Genomic DNA, 25,852 nt, shown 5'->3' on the forward strand with positions numbered 1-25,852 from the left:
GAGTGATTATGTGTTGTTTTAATAATGACTATTTTAATTTAATTACAGATAAGTATAAAAATATATTTATAGTAAGTCACAAATTCAATTAAGTTTTTTCAAGCATAATACACATTTGAATACATTTTAAAGATATTTGTATTCTAAGATCATGTTATAGTTGTTAAAATCTAATAGAACTTATTATTAAGCAAGTAACGATTAAGTTCCGGTTAGAGTACTAAAACTTGCAACACACACAAAAATGAAAAGTATAAATAAAGTATATTAGATATTTTATTTGAGAACAGATTATAAATCATTCCTTATAATATTGATATCAATCATAACTCATTTAACATTTTTTGTTTAATTTCAAAATTGACGGTAAAATTAAATACACTTCATGAATTTAATAAATTTTAATTTTTTAAACATTTTAATTTACAATTGCCCTAAACATTATTTTTAAATAAAAAAAAAATATATACAAACAAGTTATTATTACACATTTGTGTCTATTAATTCCTACTCTAACTTTAAATCAACAAATGTCATTTACATGCTAATAAGTGCAAATTTTATTTTGTTAAGACTAAAGACTTTAATTGTAAGTAAGTAGGTAAGTGTGCTATGTAAAGATAATTCACGAGAAATATCTGAACCCAATGATTCAGATAATATTTCATAATGATTACAAAGCAAATGTGTAAATATGGTTTGACCTTACCTTTTGTGCTGGCTTTACAAATATAAATAATATTCAAAAATATAATTCTTAAAAGAATATCATAATATGTTCTAAATTTTATATATTGAGGTTTATTTCTCATTATAAAAAAGTGCAGACTGATGTGTTCTGTAAATTTCAAGCTGATTACTTCTTAGACTAATTTCTAATATTACAATTTTTCCCACCATTAAAGTAATTGAAAGCTTTAAACTTCCATGTTATCATAGTTTCCCATAACTTTTAAAGGTTCATTTAGGACGAGAGGTATATCACCTCCTCCATTCTTTGGCACCCAACCGGCTGATTCATCTTCTAACCTCTTTTTCTCTTCTTGTAATCTTTCATATTCATTGATCTCGATTTGATATTTAGGTGTTGTTATTCCAAAGAAATTAGCTAATGATTCCCCCGCATAATCCACTGCATTCAGAACCTTTGATCCAGACCTTGAAGCATAATGTGAAAACCAAGGTCCCCATGTTAATGATTTCTGAAAAATATGAATATAAGATATTATTTCCAAATTATTTCTCAATTTAGTTACTGTACTAATATTTTGTATGATAATTAGCTAACAGAAGACCTAATGTTGTTATAACTGTTTAATTAATTTGCCATTAAAACATGATCTTTGTATCATACCACAAAATGATCTTACTATTACATATAGCAGAACAACCTTTACCTTTTTTACATTTTAGAATCATAAATAATAAGTTATGAATGTTATGTAGAATGTTAGAAAAAACAAGTGTGAGTATACTCTTGTTATATTTGTTAGAAATCCCATGTATTTAGTATTAAAATAAAACTCCCTACTTTACCATATTTTGGTTTTTTTATATAAATTCAATTACTCACAATTGACAATGTTATGTATGTTAGAGATGCTTATATCTAAGATAAAGTTCCTAATCAGTAAACTGGATTTAAAGGAGACATTGAAGGATTTTACAAAAATTACTTATCATTCCCTCATTTTTTAACCTTCTCATACTTTTTCGGAGATTTTTTGGCTTTAATACTTTAATAAACACAACATTATTGTTGGTCATTGTAATTTTTAATGTGGCTGTCAAAACTTAGAATTCAGTTTCCATAAGGTTTTTTAGAAAGCTTTTAGATTTTGTTACTAGATTTTATACTTTAAAATATTATAAACTGACCAATTAAAATGTCAAGTTAGACACTTTAAAATGTAAAGTTTTGACCATTACTCACTGGATCTATATTTTCATCAATCTTTTTAACACTTTGAAGTTCATTCACCTTTTCTTCTTCTATTTCTTCTTCTACTCCGTCGCTGAAGTGTAACATTCTTATAGACCTGTTAATATTAACATGCACTGGAGAGTCCAGCTTATTTCCTTCGTTAGTTTCCATCTTGAGACTTGATGTATTAACTAGTATTATTCAAAGTTACAATTTCAGAAATTTGTCATCGCTCACCACAACAAAGTCTGTTGTTAACAAATTAAAAGTATCAATAAACAATGATTCATCTCTTCCGTTTGTTATCCTCAAAGTTTTTCTTTTGAAATGTCAAATAGTGTTTGCAGTTTGTACGGATTGCCATCGATAATATTTATATCAATTGTTGTACCAATTATATCTAATGCTTAGACATGACATTATCGACATATTTTATAGCTTTTAGAAAATCAGTTAAATCTTTTCTTAAAAATATAATTATTAGTACAATTTATATAGATTTTGAGGAACCTTATAATATAACAACAGTATTTTAAACAACTTCTTAATATGCTAGTTGCTACCAGTAGCGATGACAAAAAACAGATTACTTGTGCTACTAAGACTCAAAATCAACAAGGAGTAAAATATTCCAAAAATTATAATAAAAATTATTTTTCTGTTAAAAAAATCTGAGGTGATATACTTTTAATAAGGTTTTTTGTTTATTTACTTCAAGGTACAAATATTACAACAGCAAACGACGAACATTTGCACCATTTGTTCGCATCATCTTTTTTCCTAGCGGCTCCGGCACTCAACGCTGTTTGCCTAATATTGACAAAATATTGATGCATAAATGACAACAATTGTATATTTAGAGTCGTTTTTGGGCATTTTCAGTTATACGGATAGCAGACTGCAGTTTTACTGTGTTACGAGATTGGCATCACTGTATATAACGACCATAACGTATTCTGACGTTTAATGCAGAAACGACATTGTCAAAGTCAATTAATGTCAACAACTCAACATTCTCAACAGTCGAAACTTGTTTTCTTTTTCCAGGAATATAAATATTTTTGAAAAGAAAACAATTTTTTTTAAGAAGGTGATATATGGCAACTGTTGAAAAGTAATAAAGAAAAACTAAACAAGCTAGTCGGTTAACAATTCGTTTAATAATCTTTAAATATATAACAAAAAAAAAAACTGATTTTTAACTGCAATATATATGAAACATGGAGAGTTTCTGTAGAGGATGTTTATCGAAATATGACCCGATTGAGTTAATACAATACAGTGAAAAAAATAGAAGGTTATTTGTGTACTCTACTGGTTTACAGGTAATTTATATAATTGTACAATTTGTTTCAAAATTATCTTTCAAGCACCTTTTTGTTTCATCTTTCTTATAAATTTGTTGAATACGTCGTATACATTAACTAAAATTAGGTGTATCAACTTTAATATTTATCTAACATTATACTTTAAAAATTTATAAATATTTTTAGGTCAAACGAAATGACACTTTCATATTCCAATTATGTAAGGAATGTTCTATAAACATGAAGACGGCGTGTAATTTCAAAAAGAATTGCCGCAACTCGGATAAAAAGCTCAAAAGTTACATAGAACTAAAGGAATCTGGTGAAAACATAGAATTTAGCACATTTCTTAAAAACACTGATGAAACCATAAAATTCAGGTATTATAATTATATAATCTATGTTCTTGGCTGTAATTAATTATTTGTTTTTAAGTAATACAGCTGAAATTTTTAAAATAATATTTTTGTACAGGCTTCCAATAAATATTGGAAACAGTACGCCGGCTCATCAAAAGATCCGGGATGATGATAATGGTAAGATTTTTTAAAGTTCAATAAGCTGTAAATAAACAGTTTGTGTTGCATTTACAATTATATTGTGTTCCTAGTTATGATAAGCCCTAATTTTATTTCTTAGATAATTGTTTTAATAGTTTCAATTTTCTATATTAAACCTCACTAACAGACTAAAATATTATACTAATATATTTTATTGGATATCTTTCAGAATCAACATGTACAAGCATACAAAACTTCATGACGGATATCCTTCAAGCTGAAGAAATTCCAGACAGTGAGGCACGCATTATCAGGGAAGTTATAGAGGAGGAAGCAGATATTTTGGAAGACTCCTTAGACTCCCATTGGCTGCAGGATGATGTCTCAGTTGATAGTGATTATAGGTTGGATTTTAGGTAAAAAATTGTTTTTATATTTTTACTAAAAATAAAAAATGTGATTGCAGAAATGACATCCAAGTGGAAACACTGTTAATAATTGAAATGTTTATAATTTCTGTTAAAATTGTTTTAAATATTATTTGATTCAGTTTCAGTCCTTTTTCTACACCTCGTTCAGCTATTAATGAGAATCAATTCAGTCCAATTAAATTGACTAACCAACTAAAAGACAGTGAAATGGAAGAACATAATCCAGAATTGATTATTGAAAATGTGGCACAAAATAATGTAGAAAATATTTTTACATGTAAACCGGCCATTAGTTTGAATGATAACGACTTTAAAAATGAGTTTAATTTGAATATAGTTCAAGATAAAAAATGCGTAATAGATGTTAATTTAGAAAATGCGCTGAGAAATGACACAGCCCAGAAAGTCTCACTGGAAGAACTGATTTCTACCCCTCCCAGTAAGTATCCATAAATATATTTATTTGACACTTAAGAACTTGTTATAAAGGCATGCTCATCCCTTGAAGAGATTTCTTCCAGCACGCCCAAAAAGGAGTGAATAATAACATATATTGATCCTGCAATTAATTTACTGGTTAAAATATATGTTATTTAAGTTTAGTAAGGCCCTGACAAACATTTTTGAATTGTCATTATACAAGATTAATTAATCACTTATGTTACACACAAGTTAGCTTATATCAATTATCGGTGTGCATTAGTATGAGTGACGCTCATGCTTGCAAATTGTCATAGTATAAGAAAAAGGATAGCAAAAAAAACCAACAAATTAGATTAAATTTATATGGTACTTACCCAGACAAACTGGCACAAAACCAAACCGAGTGTTCATCATTTTAGTAATCAAAAATATTACTTTTCATTTCAGTGATTCCAAATATATCAGGACCTCCTACACCTGTGATAAAAAATATTCTATTTGGAAATAATATAGATCTTGATAGTGAAATGACACAAAAAGAGAATTTAGATTGTCAACACCGTAAAGAAGAATTAAGAGATATACAGCCAGATATTGATGTGATAGATGAATTTCTTAATGTTAATCATGTAAATTTAAAAGAAAATACTGAAGATATTGAATTTAGTAATAGTTTAATGGACATGGATGAAGTTGAGAGTATAGATAGATATTTTAATAAAACATTAGAGAAAGAATCAGATGACAATGATATGAAAAGATCCATGTCACCTATAGAAAATAAATATTGCATAACAAACTTCTATTGTAAAATGTGCAAACGACAGTTTAAAAATTTGATAGCATTAAAAGTACACTGCACAAAATATCACAAATTTAAAATAGAGAAACCAAAAACGAAACGGATTAGGAAACAGTATATTTGTGACTTCTGTGGACAACTGTTTGCATCATCAAGGTGTATTGTGAAGCACCTTGAAAGACATCAGGTATGTTATAGAGTTACTTATTGTGTATATTGATATCTTAATAATATCTCAATACAACAACATCCAGCACCATTTTTTGAGTTATATGTCTCAATCCAATTTTTGCCAATTGTGAGTAAAGCAAATAATGGGAACAAGAATTTGAGTAATTTTAGTATGAGCATCTTATTTAAAAAAATTATATAAATTCATACAATGTATATACTTTGTATGTTTTATTATATTCTAATAAATAATTTATTTAATATAAATTTTCTATTTAATATTATTCGATTAATAATTATATGTATAATAAATAATATTAAATATGTGATAGATGCAGTTTTTATTGTAGCTATTTTATGCGGTTTGGTATGCTCGCCAGTTTTATTGTTTTTATTTACTGTAACATATTGACATTGTTTTATTGAAATAAAGTGTAAGCTGTCTGAAGTCGCGTTGAGTAAGCTGTAATTGATATATGTTTCCTTTTTTCAGAAACCAAAAACGTATGAATGCAAGAAATGTACCTTGACATTTAAAACCGAGGCTGGGATGAGATTACATGAAAGCATTCACACGGGGATCAGAATAAAGAACAGTAATAGTAAAGTTAGTAAATATAACTCTTAATTAAGTATATTACTTTTTTTCTTTTTGTTTAAATGTACCTACTTGTGAATAAAAATACTATGTTTAAGTAATTAGGGTAGTGTGCAATCATCTTGTCATATAATTATAATTTATAACAGCAATAGTCTTGCATTTTAAACATCACAATAATTAAAAAAAAAATCATGAATAAAAACATGGAATCAGAGACAATAAAGAATAATTAATTGTTTGTCTTTATTTTCATTAATGGAGTAGGTATAGAAATCCATGAAGTCCAAAATAGCGAAATATAATTTCAATTCTATTTTCAGAAAAAATATGTTTGTAGCGTTTGTGGAGCAGTATGCAGCAGTTCTTCAAATTACAATATCCACAAAAGACGGCACCTAAATAAATTTACAATATCATGTGAAGAGTGTGGGAAAGGCTTCTATAGAACTTCCGATTTGGTAATCCATATGAGGTAACAGTTCTCACTTTCACAGATAATGATAAAGTATTATAGGTATTGATAATATTTGCCAAAACCCTCTCGATTAATATATTTGCCAATCATGTTCAAGATTTGTTTAGTATTCCAACCACAGCAAGAGTAAAGACAAATAAACAACTCTGACTTTGAATTGGATATCTGACTAATCTATGATGATAATCTCATCACGAAAAAAAGCATTTTGAATTTCAGCATAATTGTTTTCAGAACGTTGTTAGTGTAATGAAAGTGGATAAAAGTTGAATAATGTTTTATATATTAATCAAGAACAATTTATAGAGCAAAATATAGCAGAGCTAATGGCAAATCGCATTGAATGTTTTTTTTTTGCCTTTACTTCACTTAACTTTCTTCGATTTACATAAACATGTTTATATTCCAGGAAACATACTGGGGAGCGACCGTATGAGTGTAAATATTGTCCTCGCCGTTTTATCCGGCAAGATGTTCTTAGCAGACATATGAAATGTCATACAGGTACTTACTAGTCATTAGGGCTTTGATTTTATCAGTATGTAACTTATTTTTTAATCCTTAATAATATAAAATAATAAATTGAACCCACTACTGCTGCCCCTATATTTGTTTAATCTCTGGAGGTAACAGGATAATTATTAATTATCTTATTTCAGGCGAGAAACCTTTCACTTGTCAATTCTGTGATACAAAGTTCTGCAAAGCATATGATTTGAAGTCTCATCAAAGTAAATCCAAATTATGTATCCATCGCCAGATGGAAGTAATAAAGGAGAAAAATGATGTAGAAAATGAAATACTTGTTACAAATGCTTTTGTATTTTAAATACGATATTTGTAAGCAAAAAGAAAATGTGTAAATAAATATAAATACATTATTAAAAAATCGTTTTACTTTTGATTTATTAATTTAATTTCTCTGTACAAAATCCATCTCATGTATGTAATATCAGTATCGAAGAACCTTTGCCTCTAACTATAACCTTACTAATTACACCAATAAACTCCATATAATTCCAGAATAATGTGTACTTGATTTAAACAAGGTTAATAAATCAACCAAATATCCCAATATGTCTTAAAATCTGTTCACTTATTGCCAAATACAATTGTTTTCGAATTTAAAATTATTTTTATTGCGAAAGTATCAACAAAATTGGTGTACAATACTTTTTTACTTTTGATGCTATCAACTGTCAAACAAGTTTGCAGATGTTGTTATTCCTTTATAATTTTCACAATTATATACAATTCATACTCTCATTGAGCACCAAAGGTTCACCAGGCCTGATTTGTTTGGTACAATTTAAAATATATAAATTAATGCACAAATTAAGAATATTAATATCATAAATCAACTGTAATAATCTTTAGTTGCATATATAATTAGGATTTAAGTATAAAAAATACCTCGGTTTACTTATAAATTCATTCGGTATGTGAGATATTAATTGATATATTAAAGAAATACAGTGATATTAGCTTAATAAGATGTATTTCCCTATTATACAAAAAAAAAAACAATAACTACCTAATTCTTAAATTATAAATTTGGTTTTAACAACTAAAATATAACATTTACAACATAACATTTAATTTTATTTCACAAACAAAAATTCATTCTTCATATGATTAACCGAAAACTTGATATAGACAAGGAGTATTGAAATAAAAAAAAAAATGTATATTTATGTATAAATCATTTGTTGAACGAAAAAATGTGATGTAGCAGATCAACAGTAACACTACTTCTATAGATAAATATTAAATATAGATATTTAATTCTATTATTCTATGAATTTTGTTACTATTGCTATTTCCAATATTGTCATAATTCAATAAACTTTTTATAACATCAATATTAATTTGTAGTTACCCCACGAAATACAACAATATCAAAAAAATAAATAGCAAACTTTATCAAGCTGGACGAATAACAATATCTTATTTATTCTTTCATATGAAATTTTTGATCTTATCTTTCAAATGAGTCATTTTCAGTATATTACAAGAGATTTAATCATTTGAAACATTCAGTTAACAATTATTACATTCAAATAAAAAGCATGTGGAATCAAGAGTTAACAATTACACAATAACAGTTATAACTTATAATTTATTCCTGCTACTTACCATAATTTCTTGTCACTTTCTAAGCTTAGTACTCAGCACCTTGGATTTCCATCATGAACATTAGTCCAACACTTACACATTACAACTATTAAACTAATTTAAGCTAAGACTTTTGACCTTTCGGTCGGTGGCTAGGTGTACTCGAAATCAGACAGTTGTCCGCTAACTGTACCCGCATTGAGGTGTTCTCTTTCCTTAGTTCTGTTAATTCTTGATTGAGCCTTAAGACTTCTAATACAAGTTTGTCATTATCAACCTCCAGCTTTTCCAATCTAAAATCAAATATTTTTTTTATTCAAATGAACATGAGATATAAAAATAACTCAAAATGATTTTATTTACTTCTTCTGTTTCTCGGTGAGTTCAGTGATGTGGTCACATGCTTTAGCTAAAATGCCGCCCTTACTCGCTGTGTCGGGAAGACCAGAATTAGGTACTAGAGCAGCTAGTTTTGTGATCCAACTGTTAATTTTATCCCTTCGGCGCCTTTCCACTTCATTGTGGGTTGCCCTTCTTTTGTCATCACGCTGAAGTTATATTAAGAATATATTAAAGTAATCATTTAAGCTATCCGAAAATATTTGTTATAATTTATTATCTTTAAATAGATTCAGTCATTACCTTTTTGGCTGTTATAGCTTTATTTTGCATTGGTTGTCTTCTAATTACTTTTTTTTGTGTTGCAGTTGTTCCGAATACTTGCACTGGGTTGCTTATGACATAAAACTCACCGCTGGGTATCACTGTCAATATAAAAATGTTATAATTACACTTAACATGTACACTAATTATATATTTTTTTCTTTAACTTACAATCAATACACAAATACTGCACTGTACAGCATGAGGTTAATCATGATATTTATTTATGAAAAGTTTACAAAAACAGAAATATTATACATAAATATATAAAAGAATGTATACTTTCACTGTTATTTCAATGAGATAAACAAAACGTTCTATTTTTCAAATTATTATCAGTTATTACAACATACCATGTGTTGGAGAATGGGAAGACATAGTGTTAGGTGTTTCTTCACCAGTCATTTGGACTAGTTTATATGTCACTGCTCCAGCTGAAAAAGATAATCCCACTCAAAGATAACCCATTTCAAATTATATGTGTATTCTAATCTGTTACTACAAATTGACTAGAAACAAATAAGTGCAAGATTACAAAACAAAGAAATATAGTATTTTTTAATTATTCCTAATCATATTCTTAATAAACAATGAATTTTTTATGTTATATCTCTCATATTTAATTGAAAAGTTGTAGTGATATTGTAAATTAAATTCATCTTGTTAAACTTACATAAATCCTTAAAGTTATATGAGGAGCTATTATCTTCTTCATTACCATCCAGAAAAGACTGTGAAACTAAATGTGATCTTTCACACTCAGCACTCCCTGAAATTCAAATAATGCATTTATTTACTTATAGTATGCTAATACTTAGTTAAATAAGCTTCTTTTAATTTATTAAATGAAAGATTTAATTGAATAATATTATCATGTTTTAATGTTGACAAATATTCGTACATTGTTCGGACTAAGCAATGTGAATTTAAAAACAACAATTTATTTCGTACCAAATGATCCTTCATCGACCATGCCCAGCAACTCACTATCTGCACTGTAAATAATATCCACAATAAACAAATAAAACGAAGTTATTCAAACATAAATAATATCACGAAAGAAGAAATATTTGCCAAATTGCAAAACTAATGTTGACCTTCGCTGGCACTTTAGATTAATATAATTATGTAATAGAAATGAGACCGAAACATTTATATAAGATGCCGATAATGTTTTACCTGTTATCGAGTGAATTTTCATGGATGTCAACTTCAACTTCTACTTTGGCCATTGCGCGTAATTATTTTTGAATTTTCTAAACTTGATCACGGGGACAAAATAAAGTGGTCATGTGATAAAGCCAGAGACAAATTGACACAGATACCTAAGTGTAAAATACAGTACCTAAATGTCATAGACAACTATATAGTATATTTATATAATTATAAACTATATTTTACTTAATGTATACTTTATGAAAAAACATTGATAATATATTTTCTCAAACTACTTTTAATATATTTAAATAATATTTACGATTTACAAACTCTAATAAATAACTAGTTTAAAATAGACATTTATACTAACACATTTATAAAAAATCCGCTAGATGGCATAAGGAAAATTATTAACATTTTTTAAAAATTATTAGTAGTCCTTTAAAAGACTGTCAAGGTAATTAAAATGTGAGTTTAGTAAATAAAAAGCTTATAAACATATACATGTTAACAAATGATAGTGTAATCATAAATATTTTATTCCATGAACCCTTAGAAGCCTCTCTTTTATACGGCGTAGTCGAAACGACGAAAACTAGTGATCTAGGGTTAATAGTATAATTAAATATAATTCTTATCGTCATTTTTTAACGGTTAAATGATACTCACAAAAGTCATTTTAAATAATAACTTTATTAAATATAAAAAAAAAAAACATATAATATATAAGTGAAAGAAAAAAAATATTAACCTTTTTAGTTCCTGTTACACATCAAAAGTACCACGAGACGTACGTACCCCGTGTGTACGATACGTTTTTTGAATTAAATTGCAGTCTTTTAACATAAAAAAAACATACTTAGAAGAACACATAATATCGCACAGAACTTATTGTTTTTATCATATCATCATTAGGTACCCATATAAAAATATTATAGAATGTGTTAATATTAATTTGAATCAAACATTGAAGCAGCGTTGTTGAATAAGCTCCAAACTACTTTTTTATCAGTAAAAGAGACTTGCGTTACTCTAGTGTTCTCTTGGGTTCTCATCGCGATCGACCGAGAATTTTCTCTTCCGACTTCGGTGAAATATTAATTAATACGATATAACCAAGAAATATTACATTATTTATTTCTTTATTTTTACTTTAGTGACTAAGAGTCACATACAAAATTTAAGTAATTCCTTCAGATACTTCAATCTTTAACATTTATTTACTGACTGATATTTAATTATTTTGATAAAGCTGTCGTAGCGACCGAGCATTTGACTGAGTTATTGTAATAAATTTACGTTCATCTATGAATTCAACACACATTTTATCAAGGCCTGTGTATTGAAGGTAGGTTGATTTAATTTGTTCATTTTGAGCGAACGAGAAATTCAATTTTGTCTGTCTGCGATACATCAATCATAATTTTAGCTTTCATTTCGATGATGCGATGACGGTTTTTAAAAGCTTGTTCAATATAAAAAACTTTAGGAAAATGTTTAAGTTTAGCTAAGTTGTTTTATATAACGTATTTCTACTTCATTCGGAAAATGTAAATAAAGGAACGTCAGCGTAACAGAAAATAAATATCTAAGTATCGGTTTTATCGCTTGTTTTTATTCAAATATCGTGAAGGTTTGGTCCATCTGAAGCTAAGTAGTCTCCAGTAGTAGTAGTAGTAGTAGTAGAAATATCAAATATCAAAGGATATGATAAAAAATAATATTGTAATTTACTTACACTTGGGAACTAAGTAACTAATGTTGTGTCCCTTGTGTCTGTTAAGTTGAACTGCCTCAAACTGGAACACAACAATATTAAGCCTTGCTTTTTGGTGGTGAAATATTTTATGGGTGGATGGTACCTATCTAGACGAGGTGGTAGCTATCCAGACTGGCTTACTCAAAACCCTACCATCAAGTTATAACTTATAGCAGTTTTTCACAGAATGAGGAAAAAAAAATAACAAAAAATACATTGTAATATAAATGTTTTTATTGTTATTTTCTTTGCTAACCTAAGCTATTAAACGACTAACAAAAATACGGTAGAAATTACAAGTTATACATAGATAGTATACCATTTCAGTATATTTTTAATTAACGGCAATAAAGGCATAGTAAAAGTTTACATAGCATGCTTGTCGAATCGAATTTTTGTGTGACCATGTTCTATAAAGATTTTGGCATTCTACGAAGTCTGATTGGTTATCATTTTAACTAAACCCATATCAAGGAAATCTGTTCAAACCTTCGAAGACCAAATATAAATCAAATTGATAAATTTTGCAGAATTCTTATTTATTCAGAAGTTCTTTAGATGACTATATGACTATAAAAGAAAGAGTTAGCTAGAGTTATATTTGCTTGGATAGGTAGCAAATGTCTGCACCGACTTAAAGAAAATTAAAGAAAATGAATCTGTAGTCTGTAGATTTTAATCTTGGTATTTTTTTGATCCTCTGATAAGAATTGAGTTTTGTATCGTCAATAGCATAAAATTGTCAATACCAAAATAGGTACTTGGTTTCATTACACGGTCATCAATGACTGTGGTGGAGAATCCATCTCTGAACATCCATCAAGACGTATACCACCTAAACTGGCTGCCTTCCGAAACATTGGGCAATTTTTCACTCATTACTGTTCGAGGCAAGGGGAGCAGGAAACATAAAGCAACCCCTCCCACCCTCGCTGTGGACTTTTGCAACATAAGAGGGTTGAACTTAAACGCTGTTCAATTTCTCCTTGAGACAGCGAAGCCTGCCTTGCTTTTACTTACCGAGACCACTAGATACCACTTTTCTTTCCTGGCCGGGGTACAAATTGGAACATTCCTTTGTACCGCCGAGTGTTTGAGGTCCTATTTGTTTCTCGCCGTATGATCCAAACGTTGCTACTAACTGTGTCGTCGATGTGGTGCTTCAGGGCATGGAACTGATCATTCCGTATTCTACAGTGCCCATCGGTGGCAAGACCCTGCCTTGGGTTGGTCGCTTATAGAGAGGGTATTGAACAAAATAAACAGGAAGAAAGCATAAAGTATACCGTCTGAGTAAAGACATCAGAAGTAATATCAAAGAATATATGTCTAATATCTAATGACTGTTATACATTAACTAGGTATGAGTGAAACCTGTCAATAGTATTTGAACATAAAATTGATACTATGTAACAACAGTGGAACATTATAATTTTAGAATTAACAAGCATAATATATCTTAGTATAACATCACTTCGAAATTCGAAGGGTTAATAGTTAGTACTTAGCTCCTTAAATTGGTAGCATTAGTTGTACAAACTTCTTTAACTTTGTCTAATGATAAAGTAATTATTCAAATCGAACGAGTAGTTCTAAGAAATTTAAATGCTAAGCTTATAATCTATATACCCTCACGGCCATTTACAAGGAACAACTTCACTTTTATGATTTTTATAATATATTTAAAAATATATATAGTTATAATGTTATAGTGAACCAGCAACGTATTTTTTATTATAATTTCGAATTGCAGGAGACATTTCATATTGCCGTTGTGAATCGTAAGAATCGAAACGTACACTCTCATTATCGAAACCGAGAATTACAAAGTTTTGCTGTCAGAGCGATAGAAAAGCCCGTGAGTGGGTGGTACTTACCTCAATAACCTCCTCCGTGCTCATTACCATAAGCTACTTCGTCTGTGATTATTCAAGTAAAACAAATAAAATGATATAAAATAATACACCTCGAATGAATTGTAATCCGTAATCATTAATAGACAATTATACAGTTTAATTAAAGAGCAAATCTATAAACGCAAAATAGGTTATAGTGCACGAGTGTGTTCTCTATAATCTAACTCTCAGATGTTGAATTATTCGGGACGTTAGGCATCAGATCAGAAACAATGCCAAGCAAGTTAAGCATACTCCTTATTGATGGCAAATAATTTTGTTAAGTATAATAATTCTTTCAGAAATAATTTTAGAGAATATTTATTTATTTTGGACTCTTATTTAGCAATGGCGTATTCTGAAACTGTATATATAAAGTTCAAAATATATTTATAACAAATAGTAAACAAAATCAAATTCTAGAGACAAACAGACATTTAAAATTCCATTAAAAACGATTAAAATATGCGGTATATTTAAAACAAATCGTTTTTAAAAATTTTAAAGAGTTTGTTCTACATTTTTATATAAACGACTGGTAAGTAATTAGCTTTGTATCAGGGTGAATGAAAAAGTTTTTAATAACATCGGATGGTTTTATGTGTCTGGTAACACGAGGTTTTTGATCCTAGGATATTAATTACACACAAATTGCCCATTTTCTTAATATTAAATTGATGTAATTATATCTTAAATGAGTTTATTTTTTAGTTAATTCTACGATGAAAGGTTTTGTTTATTTTCCCTTACGTTTAAGTATTTTAACGTTAATTTAACAACGATTTTCCCATTTAACTTACTTTATACACAATCGGAAACATCGCGTGCAGAATTAAAATGGATTAGATTTTAATTAAATGCCTTGTGCCTAGTTTAAAGCGTTCTTTTAGTTTCATTGAACTTTTTTTTTTTATAAAATGTCTACAAGAAAATTTATAATGGCCTGATATTTTTATTTAGTATTAACTTTACTTGAACTTATACGCCTTTCAAGACGCAGAATCAGAATATGTGGGTTATTAGAGATATTGTCTTTGGTAGTTATACGGTCCAATGCGACTTGTGGGAATGGAAACCTCTTTCACTCCTTGATGGGTGTGCGGAGAAATTGATGGTTTCTTCGTACACTTATCAACAAATACGATACTTCTCTTGGCATTTCTTGACAAGGAGAACATGACTTGTTCTCCACGTCATGAATGCAGAATTTATTCACAAAAATTTGCAGTTGGGAACATGTATGGTAAAAGCAGAATCATCGGAAAAGATATTTCTTTCGACAGAAATATCTACACTGATCTTAGGAGAGATATGTTGAAGAGCTTCAGCAGCTTCTAGGGTTTGCCGGGTATCATTTGAAAATGGATGTGAAACACTTATGGTACAATTGATTTGATGACAATAATTAAAGTTGTAATCGTTATATAGTCTGATTTCATAGATATCTCTCTGACTTAATAGAATAAAAAGATGCAGATTTTCCCCATGGAAATAATTTCATTTCGCATGCAAAAAAATAAGATTATGTTTCATGGTACTACTATCGCTGAAAGTAATTTAATTTTACAGGCAAAAGACAATAAAATGCATACAAGAAGATCTTATTCGGACTGGGTTTGCATTCGCACGAGCATATTTATTCAAATATTAAATTATATACAGTTAAAAATTAATTAACTCAAGGAAATTTGTATGCATCGAAATAATTTTATGGTATTATTAAATAATAAATACAAAGTTACAATTTTTTTACGTTTCGTTCGTAAAAAAACCTAAATATAAATTTAAAATAAAAAAAAGTGATGCAATCGGTACTAAAATTATAAATGCGAAAGTATGCGCTCTTACGGTCAAAGCACTTATATTAACGAATTTAATGAAATTCGGAATGAAGACATATACTTTTTAATACCTTACACCTAACAACTATCCCTAACGCATGCGAAGACGTAGGCGACAACTAGTGTGTCTTGTTCTAGAATCCACTGCGTTGTTCAGTAATACACACTATACAAACACCAAGCCGTATACATAACAAGTAACATAGCTTATGCAAATATTTGATACTAGTTGAGAGCGACCCCGAGAAACTTATTGTTAGTGCAGAGACGGGTGGGATTGGCATCTACGACAATATTGTGTTTTTTATATAATATCCTGTAAAATTTATAGTGTAGTGTATGGATGGTTTCTTAGTCTACTTAATTTCAGTAGTTTGGGATGGCAAAATAAAATTATGTTGTACCATGATGTTTCAATCTCTCTCTATATTTTTACAATGCCCACAATCATCCAATTGTTTTCCTTATGACAGCTCAATGACTTTTAAAATAAGAAATAGTGTTACATGCCAGTATTAAATGTTATAAAATAATATCAACTAAAGTTGTACAAATTATTGATCAATTAATTACAATAGTAATTGTAATAATATATAATAATAATAATAATAAGGGGTGTAAGGGAGTCTAATAAGGGGGGATAGACTCCAAGCCAACCTCACCTGCTCGTGGTGCACCCTGCTACAAACCAACGAGGTAATGGCGACCGATCGATGGCGGTATATCCATCAGGGGAGCTATCTAAAGCTTTTAGGCGTGAACGTCTTACTAAGGTTTAGATAGTACAACTGGCATTAGCACAGGATGTCGGTTACAGGACGGCGGCGGAAGAATATAAAGTATACCAACGGCGGCGTCCACGGGCTCAGTTAGGAAGCTTACTGTGCGCTCATCAAATTTGGACTAATATGATGAGTTCTCTTCGTCCAAATGAACAAAATTATGAATAATAATCCTTTAAATAAGCCCCTAGTTCCCGGTAGCTCCATGGGGGATGCTGATGATAGTAGGCAGTTAACCCGTGGCGCCAGGGGCAAGATGAATCTCCGGGTGGGAATCTTTAACTATCAGACGACCAATGCTAGTCTCTCGGACTCCGATACCACTGGATCGATAACGTCGTTATTAGCTACGCCTGCACCCGCCAAAGCTAGCAAACGTGCACGTAGGAAATGGAACGAAGCTATGAATATCTTTATCCTACGCACATATTTCATTCTAACATCTATGGAAACTAATACAAGATCGTACCTTCCCGAACTTCATTCTAGATTCACAGAAAAATTTCCGGATATGCAGGCCAGCAGGCAACATGTAGGAGGCCAGCGCCGGGCTATAGTTCGAAATAATTTATTAACTACTGAACAAATTCAAATGATACGTGAAGAGGCGGGTGACTACTTAAAAAAGAATCCTGGCCAGATCAAAAATAATGTAAGCGGTAGCCAAAGAATGCGCTGGGATAACGATTTAAATGAATTTATTATGAGAAGCTATTACAGAATTACTAAAGTTGAAACAAACAAAACTGCGTACAGACGACCATTACATCAATGCTTTATTTTAGAATACCCTAACCTTTCTCACGTATCTGAACAACGCGTAGCGGATCAACGTAGAATAATTATAAATAATAAACTTATAAGCACCGATAGACTTCAAGAATTAAAAGATGAAATCGCAATAGAATTAGCGAGCCATAGCAATAATAACACAAATCTTACTGAACGTAACACAAACTTGCAAATATCACAAGTACAACATTTTCCTTTAGATAGCACCCAGACAGCAACAACAGCAGCTCCGGACAATTTACTTACTCTAACTCCTGTAAGTCTACCGATTATTTCTGAAAATACTCTACAACCTGATACTAGCTATAACACTGTACAAGGTACTGAACACAATAACAACTTACAACATTTACCTAACCTGTCCAGTGACATTCAAAATCAAATTAAAGAGACGTTCTTGTTACTTTTAAATAAATATAAAAACTTGGATCCCACCGATAGACCCAGTATTCCTAAACAAAAGACCTCCAAAAAATTTGCTAGCATAGTACAATATATAAACCTATCCGTTCTTCCTGCCCACATATCACCAGAATCCGATTTTAGTGAAATTCAAAACGGTATATATTGTGGCGGCGTTACAGCTTCTATATATAATGGATGCAAAATAAGTGATCACCAACCTATACACAAGACAAGGCTTATACCTAAATGGCAAAAAAGATTAGAGGATAAAGTTGCGGCCCTTAGAGTAAAGATTGGAAGACTAACAGAATACATTAACGGCAATACGAGTAAGAAAATAAAACTCGAAGTTGAAAATATTAAAAAAGCTTACAAAATTCATTCACATCATGAAAATGCTAATACAGAACTGACTCATTTTCTCGATACTCTGAAACAAAAACTAACCGCTCTCTCTAATCGGTTACGTAGGTATAAAGAAACTACTCTTAGAAAACAACAAAATGGCTTATTTAATAACAATGAGAAATTATTTTATAGAAACCTTAATGCAAATATACAAGATAGTAATAACGTAACTTCAACAGATATGCCAGAAGCAACAAAATTACATCAATTTTGGTCTAACATATGGTCTAATCCTAAAACACACCATGAAACCGATTGGATTAAACGAGATAGGGAAATATTAGTAGATTTACCTGAAATGAAATTTGATGAAATTAATATTGATATTCTGGAACAAGTTATAAACAAAACACATAATTGGAAAGCTACTGGATCTGATAAAATACACAACTACTGGTATAAAAAATTTACATATTTACATCCGTTGCTACTTTGTCATATAAATGCTTTTATAAAAAAACCGGAAATGATGCCTAACTACATCACATTAGGGTCAACATATATGATATCGAAAGACCGAACTGATTTAAAAAATCCTGCTAAATATAGACCCATAACTTGTCTCCAAACTATATATAAGATCATTACCTCTTGTCTTAGTCAATTAATTTACAGTCATGTGATCTCACAAAATATCTTAACGGAACAGCAAAAAGGATGTAGGAAGGGTAGTTTAGGCTGCAAGGAGCAGCTGACTATTGATGCAGTTGTTTCTAAGCAAGCAATCACCAAAAAAAGAAATATTTACACTATGTATATTGATTATAAGAAAGCATTTGATTCAGTACCTCATAGCTGGCTCATATACATACTTGAACATTATAAAATTCACCCGTTTATTATAGAATTTCTAAAAAATACAATGCTTCATTGGAGAACTACTCTCAAAATGTTTAATGGCAACCATAGTTTAGAAACAGAAACAATAGAAATCCGACGTGGAATATTTCAGGGCGATGCGCTGAGCCCCCTGTGGTTCTGCTTAGCTCTAAACCCACTATCTACACTTCTTAACAATTCCAACTTGGGTTATAGACTTACATGCAATAATAAAAGTTACACTCTTTCACACCTTCTCTACATGGACGACATCAAATTATATGGAAATAGTTTCAGTGAAATTAATAATCTTGCTGATCTCACAGAAAACTTCTCAATAAATATTCATATGGAATTTGGCATAGATAAATGTAGTATACAATCAATTAACAAAGGCAAAATTGAACAAAACTCATATTGCCTTCGAACTGGTGAAATAATAGAACCCGTAGATGAAATATCTGGTTATAAATATTTAGGCTTTAACCAAACTAAACAGATCCACGAGAAACAAACTAAGAAAATATTAGAAAAACAATTTAAATCACGACTGCATAAAATACTGAAAACACATCTAAATGCCCGAAACACTATAAAAGCAATAAATACCTATGTCATTCCAACATTAACATATTCATTTGGCATAATACACTGGTCTAAAAGTAATTTAATTAAGTTCCAACGTCTTATAAATACAACACTAACAAAATATAGAAAACACCATCCACGATCTTGCATTGAACGGCTAACGCTACCGTCAAAAGAAGGTGGTAGAGGCCTTATCGATATCAAAAATCTCCATAACTCCCAAATTACCTCTATACGTGCATTCTTTCATCACCAAGCCACTAAGACCCCACTCCATTATGCTATAGTTCATGCAGACATAAAACTCACTCCTCTCAACCTTAAAGACCATCCCAAACAGAAAAATGAAGTAGTTGTCTCCGCAGAAGAAAAAATTAACACCTGGCTACAGAAATCACTTCATGGGAGACATCGCCGCGATTTGATGGACCCAGTTGTAGACAAGATAGCGTCTAACATGTGGCTCAAACGCGGTGATCTCTTCCCTGAAACAGAGGGTTTCATGATGGCAATCCAGGATCAAATCATACATACCAGAAACTATAGAAAACACATCATCAAAGACCACACACTACAATCAGACCTTTGCCGACACTGCCGCAATAGCTCAGAAACTATACAACATATCACAGGAGCATGTAGTTCAATAACACAGACAGATTATAAACATAGACACGATCAAATAGCTGCCATTGTTCACCAATACCTAGCATTCAAATACAAACTCGTCAATGACAAAACTGCTTATTATAAATACAAACCAGACATCATCCTCGAATCACGTGATTTTAAGTTGTATTGGGATAGGACTGTAATAACTGATAAGACTGTGCACTTTAATAGACCGGACATTATGTTACATGATAAGAAAAATGAGACAGTATACCTTATAGATATCGCTGTGCCTAATACTCATAACATAGTTTCAACTTTCACCGAAAAAATTGCCAAGTATACTGATTTGTCTATCGAAATTAAATCTCAATGGAAAGTAAAAATCGTAAAAACTATACCCATTATCATTTCATCAACTGGAGTCATTCCTCAATCACTTTTCTCCAGCTTACAGGCGCTTGGTATTCACAAACTCACTTTTATTTTATTACAGAAAGCAGTCATACTCAATACATGTAGAATTGTTCGGAAATTCTTATCTAATGATTAGGTAGTCCTAACCGTTTTTGTTTGGACAAAATCCCGCAAAAACGGAAAATAAAACCTCGATAAAACGAGAGCATTGAAAAAGTAAAAAATGTAAATAATAATAATGTGACATTATTAATGATATAATTAATTATGATATCCTATGACGTAGCACCGTATTGGAGACTAGGGCTAGTCTCGTAACACCAAATTTGAAAAAAAAGGTTGTTCTATTTTTTGTTTTATTAAAGTGAAAAAAGAGTTAATTTATGTTACATTTTCGAATTGTCTCACAATATATTTTTGTTTCAAACAGTGTGCTAGATGAATGAAATAAAACGAATATTATCGGAAATATTGTGCTCTCATTGAACTGAAAAGAGATTGAACAATAATAGATGTACGAAAAAATACCTTATCAATCGACAATCAAAAAAGAATTGTCAATAAAAATATCAGCGTGGAAACAAATCAAATATACAAGAAAAAAACAAGATCATTTTGTAACTTATGTAATGGAACTTCAAAATATGTAGTGTTATGTGGCAAAATTATATGGGTCTCAGAACAAACAAAACAATGGGACCCGTAATTTTTAAAGATAAAAATATGAGCTAGGGCTTGCATTTACTTCTCGGATAAAAAAATTATGTTTTTATATTTTGATCTACATAAAATGGACCATTTTCGTTACATTCACTTAACAATTGACCTTACATTAGTCGATCGATCAAGAAAGGTAATAAAAAAAAACACTTTAATTATATTTGTAATTACGATATTATCAAAGACAATACAACAAATGATATGTTCATATATTCAGCTGTTTATTTCATGAACCAGTGATCCGAATATCATCAGCTAATATCGTTTTTATAGGACGGTGAATACGTTATAAGATTTTATGTAAAATATATCCATTTTATAGATACTGAAGACGTTTACGAGGTTGAATAATATCCCTCGGGCTCGACGATATAACGGTGTTAGCTGTATCATATATGACTGATTTCACACATTTTTCGTATGTGACGAAAGTATAATCCAATTTTATCCTTTAACACATTTTTACTAACATGATTACATACAATTGATAACCGACTTTGAAAACTAGTTTATTCTTCTAACCGCTCTGATTTTTTATTTTGAGCCCGGCAAACCTAACTGAATCTAATATAAAAAAAATAAACCCAAACATACATAAAATAATATAATGATATGTATGGACGTATTGAAGGTCTTCGCTTAAAATAAATTGTTTTGAATTTAATAGTGAATTACATATGTTGTTTAAAAGTAATTAACTGGGCTGCTTGATAAGCTACTTTAAACAAAGAGGTTTTAGTTAACAAAGGCGACCTAATCAAGGACTAGAGCCGCTAAAAGCCCCATAGTATCCTTACGCTATTATTTCCCGATGAACACACATTAATTCATTCTGTTGGAATATACAAAAATTCAAGCCTCTATACATAATAGATTTCTCTTTCATTATATTATTCAATCTTTCACTCATTCACATTCGCTCACCACTCATTCAATCAACGAACAGCTTTACTTGATTATTTAATATTCATTATTAAAAACATTGTCAAACAGTGCAGACGTGTCTTATTATACCTACCCCATTTCCCTTCAGGTTATGGGCCCAGGTCATGTTTAAAGTTGTTTAAATAATTAAAATTAATAGTAAAAGTGTTACTCAAAATGGATTCGCGAAGTAAAAGAAATATACAACAATTTAACGGTGATCGCTATAGTACTTGGAAGTTTCGTATAAGGTCACTACTAGAAGAAATGCAGTTATTGCCTGTTATTGACGAAGAACCACCACCAATACCAGATAATGAGTGGATTAAGAAGAATATGCTAGCAAAAGGTACGATTGTAGATTACTTGGGTGACACATTTTTAAGCTTTGCAAGAGGTTCTTCTACTGCAAAATCCATAATGGCCGAACTAGACAAAGTATATGAGCGGAGGAGCTTAGCGACTCAATTGGCTTTACGTAAACAGTTACTTAATATGAAACTACAGCCAGATGTGACACTATTCGAACATTTTAACAATTTCGATAATATCATTACTGAATTAATATCGGCTGGTGCAAAATTGGATGAGATGGATAAAATATCACATTTACTTTTAACTCTACCCACATCATACGATGGTGTTATAACGGCACTGGAAACACTTGGAGAGGAACAATTGCATCTATCTTTTGTAAAAACTCGTCTTCTAGATCACGAAGTCAAACTAAAGAATACCACGACGACAGAACTCAAAGTTTTACATACATCAACGAATAAATTCAAATCGCAGAACAAAATTGGATTCGATAAAAGGAAATCATATAATTATTATAAAAAGAAGTCATACACCGGAAATTCATCATATAAAATTTCAAAATTATATTGTGATTATTGTGGACGACGAAATCATATGAAGAAGGATTGTCGATTTTTCAAAAAGTTACAACAAAATGGAGGTAGTAGCGGCAGTAAAACAGCAGCTGCGAGCGCTTTGCAAATCAGAAACGATAACGAGGACAGTTTCGCATTTATGTTTTCAACGTGTAAGTTGTCAAATTCTTATAAATATCATATTAATAATATTGTTTTCATTTTAGATTCGGGTGCAACTGACCACGTTGTAAATAGTAAGGAATTATTTTCTTCCTACTCAGACTTCACAATACCGATTAAAATTGGTATAGCTAAGAACAATGAAAGCATTCAAGCGTTTGGTAAAGGTACAATAAATGTCACTACTAATTTAGGTTTTCAAGGGGCGATTAATAATGTATTATATGCGCCGGACGTGCCATGTAATTTAATATCTGTATATCGTATTCAACAAGGAGGTATGGTTGTTATATTTAAAAATAACAGTGTTTATATTAACAATAGTATCAAGTGTTTAGTATCGAGTGTTATCAGTAATAATTTATTTAAATTAGTTTTTCAAGTGCATACGCGATCTCAACATAATTTAAATTTGTCTCAAACTTCTACATCTTACGAACTATGGCATAAGCGTCTAGGTCACTTAAACAAAAATAAATTTAACATTCTAAAAAACTTAATTGATGATAGTTACCTAATTAATGATATTATGCCTAATGATACATTATGTGAGTCTTGCATACTTGGTAAACAGTCGCGGTTGCCCTTTGCAAAATCAAAAGATAAATCAGTCAGAAATAGGCCACTTTTTATAGTTCATTCCGATATTTGTGGTCCTATTACACCACCTACATTTGATGATAAAAATTATTTTATTACTTTTATTGACGATTTTACTCATTATACAGTAACGTATTTGATGCATTCTAAATCTGAAGCATATAAATGTATGAAAGACTACGTAACAAAATGTGAAAATTTATTTAATTCTAAAGTTGTTAATTTATATTGCGATAATGGCCGAGAGTATCTTTCAAACGAATTCAAAGAATTTTGTGTTGACAAAGGGATAATGTATCATTTAACGGTTCCTTACACCCCACAACAAAATGGTGTATCAGAAAGAATGAATCGTACATTAACCGAAATGGCTCGAACATTGGTTACAAGTGCGAAATTAAATAAAATATTTTGGGGTGAAGCTGTTTTAACAGCTACTTATTTAATTAACATACTACCCACTAAAACTCTGATAAATAAAACACCATACGAAATGTGGCATGGTAAAAGGCCGAAAATAAATCATTTAAAAATGTTTGGATCTACTGCATACGTTCATAACAAAGCTAGAAAAACTAAATTTGATGAGAAATCTTTCAAGTCAATATTGATCGGTTACGATGCAAACGGTTATAGATTATTCAATATCGAAAATAATCAAGTTTTTATAGCTCGCGATGTTATTTTTGACGAGTTAAACTTTGAAAAATCACGCCCTACACGTAGCAGTAGTGACAACATTGAAACCCTTTCAAAATTTAGTAAGCCCGAAATTGATTCGGCAAAGCTAAAAATAGATCAACAACAAGATTCTTTTAATGACAATTCGTTGGACGGTTCATCGAATACCACTAATTTAAGACGTAGCGAAAGAATTCGAGAATTACCCCCAAAGAATTATAAGCAAATGCACGATCTTGATTTATTTTTATCTCTTTTTAATGATACGCAATCTTTACCTACATCATATAAGAATATTTTCGATAGGCACGATTCTGATAAGTGGTTGAACGCTATACAGGATGAAATTGAGTCGCTTCGAAGCAACCAAACGTGGACATTAGTCATTAGACCGAAAAATGTTAATATTATAAGTTGCAAGTGGGTATTTACAATTAAAAATAATGAATTTGGTGAACCTACACGTTATAAAGCTCGGTTGGTTGCTCGAGGTTTCACTCAAGAGTATTTACAAGACTATCACGAAACGTTCGCACCAGTGGCTCGGATAACTACTTTTAGATTTATATTAGCACTGGCAAATCAGTTTGATTTACATTTACACCACATGGACGTTAAAACCGCGTTTCTAAATGGTATATTGAAAGAAAATATTTATATGGAAGTACCGGAAGGTATTTTAGCAAGTAATAACCAGGTTTGTAAATTGAATAAAACATTATATGGCCTAAACAGTCGTCCAGGTGTTGGTATGCACGGTTCGATCTCATTCTCAAGGAAATGGGTTTTAAGAACTCTGAATTAGATCCTTGTCTGTACATATTAGATAAAAATTGTATAGATAAAAACGTGTATATAGTTCTGTACGTTGATGATTTAATTATTACTACTAAAAATAGTAATTTATTACAAGCGTTTAAAAACAGTTTAATGCAAAAATTTCAAATGACTGATTTGAAGGACTTAAAACTATTTCTTGGTATT

The 25,852-nt window shown here is 30.4% G+C and overlaps 3 protein-coding genes across 4 annotated transcripts; 1 reads left to right on the forward strand and 2 right to left on the reverse strand.

Annotated features, from left to right (window-relative positions):
• Nucleotides 1-362: 362 nt before the first annotated feature.
• Nucleotides 363-2,268, reverse strand: LOC125068696 (protein FAM177A1). Of its 2 annotated transcripts, none has more exons than XM_047677979.1 (2): nt 1,982-2,268; nt 363-1,202 (listed from the first exon to the last, which is right to left on the reverse strand). In XM_047677979.1, the coding sequence occupies exons 1-2, from the start codon at nt 2,093-2,095 to the stop codon at nt 918-920; spliced, it is 399 nt and encodes a 132-aa protein (XP_047533935.1). In that variant the 5' UTR covers nt 2,096-2,268; the 3' UTR covers nt 363-917. The 2 variants fall into 2 exon arrangements, with proteins under 2 accessions (XP_047533935.1, XP_047533934.1); XM_047677978.1 differs by having other exon boundaries at nt 1,934-2,267.
• Nucleotides 2,269-2,937: 669 nt separating this feature from the next.
• On the forward strand, nt 2,938-7,611 carry LOC125068842 (zinc finger protein 391-like). The gene is made up of 10 exons (XM_047678175.1): nt 2,938-3,249; nt 3,418-3,611; nt 3,706-3,767; nt 3,961-4,147; nt 4,282-4,601; nt 5,033-5,574; nt 6,052-6,165; nt 6,480-6,631; nt 7,044-7,138; nt 7,294-7,611. The coding sequence occupies exons 1-10, from the start codon at nt 3,145-3,147 to the stop codon at nt 7,461-7,463; spliced, it is 1,941 nt and encodes a 646-aa protein (XP_047534131.1). The 5' UTR covers nt 2,938-3,144; the 3' UTR covers nt 7,464-7,611.
• Nucleotides 7,612-7,633: 22 nt separating this feature from the next.
• Nucleotides 7,634-10,713, reverse strand: LOC125068843 (upstream stimulatory factor 2). Its single transcript, XM_047678176.1, has 7 exons — nt 10,592-10,713; nt 10,364-10,407; nt 10,086-10,181; nt 9,766-9,846; nt 9,392-9,513; nt 9,113-9,297; nt 7,634-9,042 (listed from the first exon to the last, which is right to left on the reverse strand). The coding sequence occupies exons 1-7, from the start codon at nt 10,642-10,644 to the stop codon at nt 8,874-8,876; spliced, it is 750 nt and encodes a 249-aa protein (XP_047534132.1). The 5' UTR covers nt 10,645-10,713; the 3' UTR covers nt 7,634-8,873.
• Nucleotides 10,714-25,852: the final 15,139 nt, after the last annotated feature.

This window comes from Vanessa atalanta, chromosome 14, assembly GCF_905147765.1.
Source record: "Vanessa atalanta chromosome 14, ilVanAtal1.2, whole genome shotgun sequence".
Classification (NCBI taxonomy): Eukaryota; Metazoa; Arthropoda; class Insecta; order Lepidoptera; family Nymphalidae; genus Vanessa; species Vanessa atalanta.

Coding starts and splice junctions, on each gene's coding strand:
- LOC125068842 (XM_047678175.1), top strand. CDS start 3,145: ATGGAGAGTTTCTGTAGAGGATGTTTATCGAAATATGACCCGATTGAG. Junction 3,612..3,705: donor GATGAAACCATAAAATTCAG/GTATTATAATTA, acceptor ATTTTTGTACAG/GCTTCCAATAAATATTGGAA. Junction 5,575..6,051: donor AGCACCTTGAAAGACATCAG/GTATGTTATAGA, acceptor TCCTTTTTTCAG/AAACCAAAAACGTATGAATG.
- LOC125068843 (XM_047678176.1), bottom strand. CDS start 10,644: ATGGCCAAAGTAGAAGTTGAAGTTGACATCCATGAAAATTCACTCGAT. Junction 9,847..10,085: donor ATATAACTTTAAGGATTTAT/GTAAGTTTAACA, acceptor TATCTTTTTCAG/CTGGAGCAGTGACATATAAA. Junction 9,514..9,765: donor TTCCCATTCTCCAACACATG/GTATGTTGTAAT, acceptor TTATATTGACAG/TGATACCCAGCGGTGAGTTT.
- LOC125068696 (XM_047677978.1), bottom strand. CDS start 2,095: ATGGAAACTAACGAAGGAAATAAGCTGGACTCTCCAGTGCATGTTAAT. Junction 1,203..1,933: donor TTGATGAAAATATAGATCCA/GTGAGTAATGGT, acceptor CATATTTTTCAG/AAATCATTAACATGGGGACC.